This window comes from Malania oleifera, chromosome 10 (genome assembly GCF_029873635.1).
Source record: "Malania oleifera isolate guangnan ecotype guangnan chromosome 10, ASM2987363v1, whole genome shotgun sequence".
In the NCBI taxonomy this organism is placed as follows: Eukaryota; Viridiplantae; Streptophyta; class Magnoliopsida; order Santalales; family Ximeniaceae; genus Malania; species Malania oleifera.
The window spans coordinates 1761500-1775172 of record NC_080426.1 but is presented as its reverse complement, the minus strand read 5'-3'; the positions used below and the strand labels follow the sequence as shown (position 1 = coordinate 1775172).

The 13673-nt window shown below is 34.5% G+C and overlaps 1 protein-coding gene across 2 annotated transcripts; it reads right to left on the bottom strand.

Moving 5' to 3' along the window:
• Positions 1-905: 905 nt before the first annotated feature.
• Positions 906-3312, bottom strand: LOC131166470 (uncharacterized). Of its 2 annotated transcripts, none has more exons than XM_058125069.1 (2): positions 3034-3312; positions 906-2823 (listed from the first exon to the last, which is right to left on the bottom strand). In XM_058125069.1, the coding sequence occupies exon 2, from the start codon at positions 2816-2818 to the stop codon at positions 1100-1102; it is 1719 nt and encodes a 572-aa protein (XP_057981052.1). In that variant the 5' UTR covers positions 2819-2823; positions 3034-3312; the 3' UTR covers positions 906-1099. The 2 variants fall into 2 exon arrangements, with proteins under 2 accessions (XP_057981052.1, XP_057981053.1); XM_058125070.1 differs by having other exon boundaries at positions 906-2882; positions 3034-3249.
• Positions 3313-13673: the final 10361 nt, after the last annotated feature.

The following is a 13673-nucleotide window of genomic DNA, read 5'->3' as shown; positions in this document are numbered from 1 at the left end:
AAAAAGAAAAAAAGAAAGATCAAGAAGAGAGGAAAAAAAAAACAGTTCAATAGTTTCCAGAACAAAATGAGAGAGAGAGAGAGAGCATCACATGATCCTCGAGGAAAAGGTGGAATTTCTCTTATACTTGTTCTTTCAAATCAAAATCATTTAATTAGTCGACCAGCTTTGCTCCAGTTTGTTTGCTAGCTTGTTTGTTATTTATTTATTTATTTATTTATTTATTTATTTATGTTCTTTAAACCATCTTTTAGTTAAAACAATTAGAGAAGTGCCAGGATCTGATCTAACCTTCCCAGACTAGCTGTTCAGTTGTTTTATTAGGGATAAAAAGTCTGAATCAAATACTAGAAAAATGCCAGTGATATATTTATAGAAATTGAAGTGAATTATCAAAAAACAGGGCAGGGCATCAACAGTATTACTTCAGATAAATGGATGAAAATTGAGTCTTTAGAAAGTATGACCACGAAGACTGACTGTGGCAGCTCATTTTAGGGCTTAAAATTCTACAGAAGTTGTCTAGAACTTCTCGTAACCCTAAGAGCTCAACCACAACAAAGGTTAGTTGAGTTCTACTTCAAAAGAAAAGGGTCTAAAAGTTTCTTTATAATATTTGCATGGGTAGGCACTCGGCTGTACATACTTTTTGCATGTTTTGTATCACACAAATGTTCGCAAATAAGAATGCCAAATGTGCAGGATGAAACAATAATCAATAATCCCCCCCCCCCCCTTCACCAGCGGGTGGAGGGGCAACCCCCACGAAAAGAAAATCTTAAAAAAAAATATTTCAAAAATGGGGTCTGAAAAATCAACTTCTGGTTCTATCACTGCTTTTTATTCAATTATCTTATAGGCATAAATATAACATTCGATTTACAAAAAAAAAATCAACACAATGCTTTTCAAACAAACTTTCTGCCAATAACAGCTTACAAAGTTAATCAGAATCTAGAATCACAATCAATAGCAAAAAGCGTACACATACATAATGCATTTGGATACACAGAAAATAAAAATAGAACACATGAACTGGTCCACACTGTTTTATATTACAGGTTACAATGCCATTTTGAATAATATTTCGCTGCTTGGATTATTTTTGTATCAATGACGGGGTAGGTGGTGTCATAGTTTCATCCATACCTCTTTTACCAGACTCTTCTTCAACTGTAGGAAGTAGCCTGTCTGAGCCATAAATAACTTTTGAAACTCTGCTGGGGCTCTGACTCTCAGAGTAAGCTGAAATGCTCTTGCATGGGCTGGAGCTCATTTTAAGCGGTGAACTTGGACCAGAATTTGATTCAACTGATTGATCTTCATGAGATAAAGGAACAACTAGCAGCTTGTTGCTGTCCATTTGTTTTATACAAAATTTATCTTCCACAACATCATAGGCATTTCCCGTCCGCACTTCTTGGGCAAGAGAACACCAACAACAGCAAAGCCATAGGGAGCAATCAGTAACTGCTGGATTCCCACAACAGAAATTATTTTCCGGCAGATTGAATCTCTTTCTCATTTGGATCCTCCAGAAACCGCCATAGAGTAAACCAAACCCACAAAGAACAATCCCAGTAACTGACAAAGCCTCTCTCACACCATCATTATCAATATTAACAGCTGCCAAATTGAAAATCCAGAAAGGAGCCATACAAAACAGAAGAAAAGTAGCAATATGAACATACATGTTGCCAAACCCAAGTCTGTCCATGTTCCAACCAAAAACACAAAAACTACAGAACAATGAAAGATATGCTAGAGAAATATCATCCCAAAAATCAAGCACCCCTCCTTTCCACTGTGGTCTGTTCTCAACGATTCTTTGCTCATCATCTCTTGCTGCAAATGAGAATCTCTTCTCTAGTGTTCTTGATCTTAACTGGCTTGGCTGGGTACTATCACTCGAAGTGATGTGAACTTGTGCTTCTTCATCCAATTCAGAATCGTACTCCCTTCCAAGGGGGCTAACGATTGAGTAAACACCAGCAATTGCAGGTGCACCAATTGCAAGAGTGATACATATGCCAACTCCTACTGCGGGTCGCTCAGATCGCTTGTATCCCCAGTTAAGACCACAAAGGACATATTGAGCAAAACAATTCACATGAAGTAGAAGTACAACAACCATCATGTGAGCCCATTCATTAGGTTTATAGGTCCCATTCTTACAATATATCTTTCTAAGTTTGGAAACATCCTCCGGTCTCCATCTACATAGAAGTACAAGGTGGTAACACCGCTTAGGGTGTTGGTAGAGACACATTAGAGTAAACAGCGCATTGAGAATTTGGTTATTGACTTCAAACCATGCATTTCTCTGGGACTTCTTGGGCAACACACCATTTAACATTCCGGTCATGACGAGGAACAAAATTGCACCCGAAACAGCAACACAAGCAATCCAAACAAATAGGGCCATGTTCATGGGGTCTCTAATCCAATCTCTGCATATTCTCCTAAGGGATGCCCAATCTATTTTGCGCCCAAAAACATCATTAAATCGTCCTCTGAAACGATGACAACTAGAGGAAGGAACAGCCCGTGAAATCTCATCCTTATCCTCAGCTAACCGCCGGAATTTGGCAGATGGGGATGCTAAATTAATAGCAGCAGAACCAAATTTGAAGAATCCTACCTTATTGACAATTGACGAAGGTAAGCTATTTTGACACCCATTTTGAGGGTTTTCATGGGTTAGCAATATTTTTCGGGATGAAGAAATTTGAAGAGGAATCTGACCGCCCTTGGGTTGTTTGGTATTCTCTGATTTCTCTAATCCCTCTTTGCCTTTTCCATTATCAGTTGAAACCATTCTCACTGTGGGAGTAATAACAAATAGAGTTTGCTATACATACCAAGTTGGAGAGACAAATCAACTATAACAACATGTATGTATGAAACGAATCCATGAGACATCACAGCAGAAAAGTGTTCCAAATCAATATTGGGGCAAAGGAACACACATAAATTTGAAAAGGAAATAAAATAAGCGCAGATGATGGATCGAGATCAAGAGCTAAGACATACCCAGATTGAATTGACGGAGTGAGAGACTCTGGACTGGATGCAGCTCTCTAAACTCAAGTCGTCGACAATGTTATTGGTGTATTGAATACCTGTGAGCCTATGGGAGGAATGGGTTTTGTGTCATGTCGTGAAATTTTTGCGAACATCATTTTTATCGCACGAGTCAAACAGGGGTTGCGTTGGGGTTCAGGAAGGGATCGAATGATCTAATTTTGTAATATGCCGCGTGGTGTAACGATGGTTTTATTCAGACTCTAGAAGACAGAAGTTGGCCCTTCATGACGTCAAGCAAAATTGCATATTGCAAATTTCCAATCTTATTTCGCTTTAGTAAATTCAGGTTATGGGGTTTAAGCAAAACAATTTTATAATCAGACTAGCTGCAAATACTCTAAATTTAATTTTACTTTATTAAATAAGTCATAAATAATCTAATCAAATTGTTCATGAGTTCTAGCGAGCCAAGTCCTTTTACTCACCATCAACTCATTTACTAAGTAAAACTTATAATTGAGTTTCTAATTACTCATTTAGATAAGAATAAATGTTTACTAAACCAAATCCTTAAATTACTCAAGAATGACTTGATATGCATACAATTTTATGGATAAATCTAATTTAGTTCTTATAATTTTATTAATTTTATATTATATTCATAATATATTATATAATTTATACATATATTTACTTTTTATATATTTATTACAAATATTTATTATTGCTTTATTATCAAATCAATCTTAATTAAGTTTAACTTCAAGTTCAATACTTTTTTGACCAATTAGATGAATTCTTTTTTGTATCAAGTTTTGAATTCAAAAGTTTTAAGTCAAATCAAATTAAATATTATTTATTTTGACTTTAAGCATCTATCAATTCAATTTAAATGTACATTAAAAAATAAAAATAAATATCACTTAGATATCTTACATCCCAACATTTGAGTGTGTTAATATTTTAGTTGGAAACTAATGGCGTAATTTTTCAAAATTATTACCTTTTAACAAAAGTTATAATATTGGAGCTTTAAAATAAATAAACAAAATTAAAGTAAAAATATTTCTTCTAGTGGCATCACTTGAATGATAAACAAATAGTTAAAACCAAAATATGAGTTGTTTGATGTTAATGTCAAAAGTTATGAAAATGTAAATAAATAAAAATTAAAAAATTATTATAAAAAATGTGTATGTCACCCCATCTTCCACTAGGGGTGAGCATAATTCGGGAAAACTCGAATTAACCGACCGAAATTGGTCGGTTCGGTTCGGTTAAGAACACAAGATTGGTCGGTTCGGTTATGGTTTTACAAAGTTCGGTTAAATTGGTTAATTGGTTCGGGTAAGAGGAATGTTAATTCGGTTAACCAAAATAACTGATTTAATAATTAATTAAAATTTAAATATAAATTAGTATATGTTAATTTGTTAATATGTTAATTAGTATTTGGTAAAAAAATCTACAATTATATTATGTTTTTATTAATTAATTTCAAATTAATTTGGTTAAATTCGGTTAACCGAATTACCCGAAAAGGTAATTCGGTCGGGTTCGGCCCCTCTATTCGGTCAGTTCGGTTAACAGTTCTCATTAACCGAAAATTTCGGTTAATTCAGTTAATTAATCAAATTTGACCAAATTGACCGTTTGCTCACCCCCATCTTTGACCACTCCATCTTCCACCATTTCAATTTTTCTACTCCAATAAATCCTCTGTTATCCATATAACCCTATAAAAGGGCACCCTACCCCTCACATTTAAAATACATATTTTTGCATACTTGCATATTCACTTGCATGCTTGAAGTAAGGTATATAGAAGAAGAGGAGAAATAAAGAGAGGATAGAGATATTTTGTACAAAGTCGGTTTCGAATCATATTGTAACTCCTCCTGTAATAGTGAAGTTTTTTATCTCATCCGCCCGTGGAGTATGCATAGCTGAACCACGTAAATTTTTATCTCATCTCTTTTTATTTTTCTGCATATTTCATAACATGTTATCAGCACGAGCCTTTAACTAACTGAGTTATTTCTTTAATTCTTATTCAATTAATTTATTTCTTGTAAGTTTTACTCCACAAGAATATAATATTATTCAGATGAGAATATGTTTTTTTTAAAAAAAATTTAAAGAGTATCAATCTTCAGAAGAGATGGTAAGATAGTCCTCCTGAAGAGGTTATATAAATTTAAATCTCCCGAAGAGATAGTCCTCCTGAAAAGGCTATATATTGAAATCTTCCATATATATATATATATAATCTTCATAAGAGATGATAAACATTTACCTCCTGAAGAGGCTATATTTTTAACCTTTTGAAGAGATGTTAAAATCGACCTCCTAAAGAGGTGAAACGTTTATCCTCCATATGAGGTAGTCTATTTAACCTTCGGAAAAGGTGGTAAATTATTACCCTATTTAATATTGTAAATTGGAGTCATACTCCTAAAGAGTATAAATTGAAAAAAATAAAATAATGTTCCTGAAGAAACATATTTAAGTACCCTAGATGAGTGAAAATATTATTATATTATTATCTCAGTTTTATTTTAATTCTTATATTTTGTTTTCTAAATTGTCTTATTATTGTTAATTTATTCAGATGTTAAATCTAAGCAAAGTTAAATTTGTTCCGCTTGATACCAAAGGCAACAATTATTTATCATGGATTTTTTATGTTGATATTCATCTAAATGCAATGAACTTAGGAATATTATTTTAGATGAAAATACCACATGCCTGTAGGATCGTGCAAAAGTTATGATCTTCCTTCGTTATCATTTAGATGAAGAATTAAAGACTGAATATCTCACTGTTAAAGACCACTTATCCTATGGAAAAATTTAAAGGATAGATTTGACCACCAAAAAATTGTGATTTTACCAAGAGATCGATATGAATGGTTGCACCTGAGGTTACAAGACTTTAAAATAGTCGGTGAATATAACTCAACTCTGCATAAGATTACCTCGAGACTAAAATTATGTGTTGAAAATATTACTGATGAAGACATGTTAAACAAAACTTTTACTACTTTCCATCCCACTAATGTGCTTTTGCAGCAGCAATATAAGGAGAAAAAATTTACTAAATTTTCTGAACTTATATCACGTCTTCTTGTTACTGAACAAAATAACGAGCTTTTGATGAAAAATCACCAAACTCGTTCAATTGGTTCAACCCTATTCCCTAAAATGACTACAAATACATTTTGTGGTTAAGGACGAGGCTGCAAGCATGGTTGTGGGCATGGTTGTGGCTGTGGTCAAAATTATCACTGACGTCAACGTGAGGCTGCAATCTCCCAAAAGAGGAATAGCCTCCAGAAGAGGAATGACCCCCAAAAGCGGGTTAATGATCAAAATCAGCGACCCATGCAGCATGAAACTGAATGTTACAGATGTGGAGGAAAAATTCTTTGGTCGCGTACTTGTCTTACGCCCAGACACTTGGTAGATTTCTACCAAACCTCTATAAAAGGAAAGGAAAAGAGTGAAGAAGTAGAAACAAATTTTGCTAATAATGTTATTCAAATAGATCTTAATGATGGACCATCCAACTCTATTTATCTTGATGTTGCTGATTTCCTTGTAAATCAAGATGAAAATAATGATGTAATATCTTAAAATATAAAGTAAGCAATATTGCATTTTGATTTTAATAAATAAATTATCGTATTTATTGTTGTTATGATCAATTATAGTAATGAATTTTTAAAATATGTGTTGTAGTGTGAATTTTTTTAAATTTTGATTGATTATAAGATGTCTTTGGAAGAAATTTGTTTAGCTAATTGTGGTACGACACACACAATTCTTCAAGATAGGAAATATTTACATTACTTGAATATATCTTTAACAAATGTTAATACAATGTCTGGTTTTACAAATTTGATTGAAGGTTTTGAAAGAGCTAATGTAAAGTTACCCATTGGTACTTTATTACAAATTGATAAAACTTTATATTCCAGTAGACTTAGAAGAAATTTGTTAAGTTTTAAAGATTTAAGACTCAATGAATATCACATTGAAATTACAAATGAAGGCAATAAATTTTTTTTTTATATTACTTCTATTGTTTCTGGAAAGAAACAAATTTTAAAAAAACCTACCAACTTTATCTTCTGGATTGTATTATACAAAAATTAAAGCAGTTGAATCATATAATGTCTTGCACCAAAAATGTAATGACCAAAAATTATTTACACTTTGGCATGATCGTCTTGGACATCCTGGAGATGTAATGATGCGAAGAATCATTGAGAATTCACATGATCATCCACTAAAGAACGAGAAGATTCTTTTATCAAATTATTTCATAAGTACTGCTTGCTCTCAATGGAAATTAATTGTCAAACCATCTGTTTTAAAAATAAGTCTTGAATCTCCCGATTTCTTATAGAGAATTCATGGTGATATATACATACTAATACATCTACCATTTGGACCATTTAGATATTTTATGGTCTTAATTAATGTATCTACTAGATGGTCACATGTTTCTTTACTTTCTATTCATAATATTACATTTGCTAGACTTCTTTCTCATCTGATTAGATTACGAGCTCATTTTCTAAATTATCCAATTAAATCAATTCGTTTGGATAATGCTGGTTGTAACGACCCAGAAAAATATTGAAATTCAAATATTAAGGAGAGAGGAAAATAGATACAGAAACAAAGGAAAGCCGTAGCTCCGCGTTCGTCGATGACATTGCAATTTTGAAGAATAAAATAAATTCAAGAAATTACAAGGACTCGTTGATGAATATAGGGATTCGTTGACGAGTGGTTAAGAAATTTCGTCGACGAACACAGGGCTTCGTCGATGAGAAAATACCGAGAGGGGTTCTGAGGTAGCCTGAATTTCGTAGACGAATACAGGGCCTCGTCGACGAAATTTTTGAAGGACTCGTCGACGAACACAGGATCTCATCAACGAAATCCCCTGTTATATATATACGAGAATCCGGGAATAAATTCATTTTTAAGAAATCTCTCTCTCTCTCTCTCTCTCTCTCTCTCTCTCTCTCTCTCTCTCTCTCTCTCTCTCTACGACTCTATCTCCTTTCTCTCTTCGTTTCCGGATTTATCAGTCACCGGATCGACGATTCGAAGCTACCATGACGCTCCTGGCGGAGTTCTCCACAAATCTGCCGGAGCGGATTGTCGAGAAAACGAAGTTGGATTTCATCCCAAATTCTGGGTAAGGTCTTTTATTGAGTTTTTGACTTTCTGACAGTTATAGAAAATGATGTAGACTAAGAAATACTGAAGTTTTGTTCTGAGACATTGTGTTTTCAGGATGTTGGGTTAGGAATCCTGCGGGTACAAAGCCAGATTTTTATAGGGGCTTTTCAAAGTTGAGGTAAGGGAAATATGCTATCCTAGAAGTTTTAATAGAGTTAATGGAGATTTTATAAGCATATTTTTATGTCAGTCTATTATACAGTTTTTATAGAAAATGAGCATAAATGTTTGTGTGGCCTAAGTAGACTTTTATGTGAAGAATGAATTTATACAGTTGTTATGAAACATCATACTATACTAAATATAAAGATATAGATAGTATATTCATTTGATATGGTTTTCTAGCATATGAGATTATACAGAGACAGATTTATATTCGCAGAGAAATATACATGCATATACAGTTTTTATATGAATAGTTCAGGAAACATATATATATATACAGATACATGTATACAGTATTATTCAGATTAGTATTTATACCATGGCTTTATACAGAATCTATTATGCCATGTTTCCTATTACCGTAATATACAGACAGAAATACAGAGGTAGCATCAAGATGCTACAGATGCAGTATACAATTTTACAGTATATATATATATATATATATAGTACATAAAGACAACGTTACGGTAATTTTGGAAACATGATGAAAACAGTAAAAGAGTATATATGTATACATGTATATAGAAAGAGATCCCTAAGAAAAGGTACACAAACAGATACAGATTACAGATCACAGTACCGTTGCTGGATACAGATAGAGTGCAACCACATATCTCAGATAGTATGTGGGTACCGTCAACCATGCTTGGAGAGTATGCAGCTCCCGAGTACACTGGATTGAGGGGGCCGGTTTGACGAGGTAGTAGCCAGTCCTGAGCTTAGGAGAGGATGTAGTTTGGTCGGGCTGAGGTAGTGTAGAGTATAATGACCTATCTGGAGGGCCGACTAGATAGAGTCCCGCCTACGGGCGGCACAACCCTGTCATGAGGGGTCAAATCATGACGTACAGAGTCTCAGAAATAAAAACACAGTTTTATATATATATATATATATATATATATGTTTACAGTTTTACAGCATATGGTGAGTATAGTATGATATTACCAGTATGAATAGTTGAAAAACAGACGATACAATATGTTTTAAATTGTGAAAGAAAGATATGTTTTACAGATAATTTATTACATTGCAATTTAGTTATTATTTTTAAAAGTATCCTTAACTTAGTTGCCACACACTAGTGATAGCATATTTCCACTTACTGAGCATCGACTCACCCCATTACTTTAACATTTTTCAGGTGAGCCAGTGAGGCGAGCAGATCAGGCTCGCAAGTAGAGTGTAGCTCGGATCACCCTGGTCGTAGGGTGAGTTTTTTTGTCAGAGTAGTGTATGTTTTTGGGATAGATAATACTGGAGGGGTGTTTTTGTATGGTCTGTATATTCTGGATTCTGGTATTGTACAGCTTCTGTATAAATGGTTTTATGATTTATGTTTCTGCTGCGTAGGACTGGTTATTGTATATATTGTATATATATATAAAAAATGGATAGAATTTTGAGGTCGTTACACTGGTAATTTTACATCCCAAACTTTTGATTACTATTGCACATCACTTAGAATAGATGTTGAACATCTCGTTGCTCATACTCATACACAAAATGGTTTAGCTGAATCTTTTATTAAAAGACTTCAACTCATTTGTAAGAACCCGACCTGAGTAACATGGACTAAATACTTAAGAAAAGGGCAAAAAGGTAATTTGAACAGGCTTTATCAATGAAGGCCCTCGTACTGTTCAACGACGAAATTTAGAGGTTCGTCAACAAAGAGATACCGAGAGATTCTGGAAAGTTCTGAATCTCAAGTTCGTCGATGAAGCCACTGCGACGTCAACGAACTCCCTTTTTCAACTTGTCGATGAAGGCACCATTTCGTTGACGAGGTTGACCGGGTCAAAGGGGCTGTAAATATCCTCATTCATTGCTTAGTTGCTAAGAAAGCTAAATTCTCCTCTCTCTCTCTCTCTCTCTCTCTCTCTCTCTCTAGAACTAGCAGAATCTCTCCTTCTCTGTTCGATTCTTCGCCATTCGTCGTTTGATTCAATGATCCGATGTTACTGCATGGATCAAGGGAGGAATCTCTTCGAGAATAGTGGATCGAAAATTCCTTTCGAGGATTTTCGGGTTTTGACCCAAAATCAAGGTAAGGGTTTGATTTCATTTTCGTTTTGTTCTATATGTAGTAGTAAGAATTATAGTGAAGTATAATTCTTTGATGTTTAGGTTTTGAGAAACTCAATTCACTATTTTGGAGCTGTAGAGTTCGTGTTTTGGTTTTCAAGTTAAGGTAAGAAGATTCTTTTTATATCAGTTATTTTTGAAACTGGAATTGGTAAACATATAGTATACGATTGTATGTATGATTTGACTACTTATTTGGAAAAATCTATCAGGTGAAAATACGGGATTTTTGAGTTACTATTTTGAAAAAATTTGGGGGTTTCGAGTATTATCTCTATTTCTGTTGGAAAATCGTATGTTGTATAAAAAAACTATAATATTGATATGTACGTCCCTATATTTGTATTAAATTGTATTCTCGAATTGAAAACGATATGATTTGTTGTATACCAAATGAGTGTGGAATGAACTGCTGTATGTAAATGTTCCAGGTTTTGTGAAAACAGCTGTGACGGCTAATTATCGTAAGTTGAGAGGTATAGGAACATGAGTTCCAAATTATTCCAAGTTTTGTGAAACGCCATGTCTCGGCTAAATACTGTGGGCAAGAGTGTCCGGCTCTATATCCGAGGGTGTGAAATATCACTGATTTGTTCCGATTGGTCACCGATGGGTGTGAGTTGACACCGTATTAGCAGCGATATCTCTGTGGGGCTTCGGCTAATGCTAGGTTATCGAGTACTCATGTTAGCAATGATATCTCTATACGGCTTTGGCTAATGCCAGGTTATTGGGTGCTTCGTGTAATGCGGCCGATTTCGGCCGAAGAGTGTGACGACACTGACCGTATGCTTTGTATCGTATGTACTAGAACTGGATTATGAAAATAATGGAACCGTATTGTGTTATGTTTTACGTCGAAATAACACTCGTATGCCACACATTGATATAACCTAATTTCTCCCTTACTAAGAGGTGTCTTGTAACGACCTACTTTACTAACTGGTTTTTTTTATTTTTATTTTTTTTTATACTATGATATGCTATATACTCTGATACCATACTGGAAAAAACCCAACCATTAACCTAAGCAACGAGAAGCATAAATCAAATAAATATAACCATAAACCATTAGATATAATACCAGAGTTCTGAAATGTTTTCCAAACTATACAAATATAACTGTATCCCCAAAATACCCTCAGCTAGCTAGGGCTATACAAAAATACTCCCACAATACTCACTTCACTGACAGGGCACTAGTGAAGCTCCTCTATCTGCCAGCCTGGTCTGTGCGCCTACCTGGATCGACTGAAAAATGATTCAACACTAGGATGAGTTAACGCTCAGTAAGAGGAAATATGCTATTACTAGTGTATAACAAATGAGTTACTATATCATGGAAATTTGTTTCATATAATCATGTATATCTGAATATGTAAATACAATATAAGTGATAAAATCCACTATCCCTTTTCATGTTGTTTAACATAACAGTATTGTACTCACTACTCAAAATACTTCTAGTGTACATAAGTATGTTCCCTGTTTCTGTAAATCTGTACATTCGTAATAGTAACTGAAAATGTTCCCTGTGGATAACTGTGTAAGAACCCAAATTGTGTTGTGCGGGTTAATTATGTAAAAGAGGGGTAAAAATGGAATTTTGCAGACTTCGTCGACGAGGCCATAATTCGTCGATGAAGGTAGAAGGCTTCTCATCGACGAAATTCAGAGGTTTGTTGACGAGGAAAAGCTGAGAGGTTTGGGAAAATTTAAATATCAGGGTTCGTCGACGAAATCGCTGTCTCGTCGATGAAATCCCTGAAGACATCAGTAGTAACCCGAAAAAATAATAGTATTTAAATAATAAGAGAGAGAGAAATAGAAACAGAAACAGAACATTGCATTTTAAGGGAAATGAAAATTTTAAAAAATTTCCAGGGCTTCGTCGACAAACACAGGGTTTCGTCGACAAAGGTTTAAAGAATTTCGTTGACGAATACAGGGCTTCGTCGACGAGAAAATACCGAGAGATGATTCGGGCTTCTCTGAATTTCATCGACGAATATAGGGCTTTGTCAACGAATTTACTAAAAGATTCATCGACAAAGTGACGTGTCTCATCGACAAACCTGACCTTATAAATAGTGGAAACCTAGGATTTTTATCATTTTCATCGCGCCTCTCTCTCTCTCTCTCTCTCTCTACGTCTCCCTCTCCTTTCTCTCTTCGATTCCGGCCCCACGATCCAAAGCTACCACGACGCTCCTGGTAGAGTTCTCTACAAGTTTTCTTGAGCGGATCGTCAGGAAAATGAAGTTGGATTTCATCCCAATTTCAGGGTAAGCCCTTTTAGTCCCTTTTTGGCCTTATGATAGTTATAGAAAATGATATAAACGGAAAAATACTGATATTATATTCTGGCGAATATTGTTTTTAGGGTGTTTTGTGGGAGGCCCTACGGGTGTTAGGCTAGTATTCCGTAGGGGCTTTCCAGTAGTTAGGTAAGGGAAATATGCTATGCTAGGATGTTTTAAAATATTATACAGTTTATTTATTGATGAAAATTATGTATTAAAGTACCGTGTGGCTTGTGAATATGAATGTAGTACGAATATTCATTTTATGATATTTCAGTGTTATGATTTTACGATATTTTAGTACCATGATTATATGGATCTCCGTATTACGATTATGCAATTTCAGTGTTATGAATATACAATTCTCAGTAGTACGATGATTACGCGCCGAAATTGCGTAATTGGACGTTTAACCCGGGTTTTATGGTTTATATTTTTAATTAAATGTCCAAAATTGTCTAATATTTTAATAAAGTGTCAAAATCATCATTCTTGAACTTTATTGCATTATTTATGAAGTTTTGGTAATTTTTTGTCACAGGAAAATTCCTGGGAACCAAAACCGACACCTGTTTGTATTTCGTGCATAACTTTTCCGTCCGAGCTCCGATCAAGATGATTCAAATTTCTAGAGAAAGAGGAAAGGATTATATACAACTTTTATGTTTTGTATTTTATGAGATACGGGCTCCAAAAGAGCAGAATTTGTAATGAACAGAGAACAAAAAAATATAATAATTCGGGTCCTCTAAATGGGTCAAATCTCTAATCCGGGTCTAGGGCTTTCTTCCCCAATCTCTATTTATTCTTTTCTTCCCCTCTTTCCCAGCTG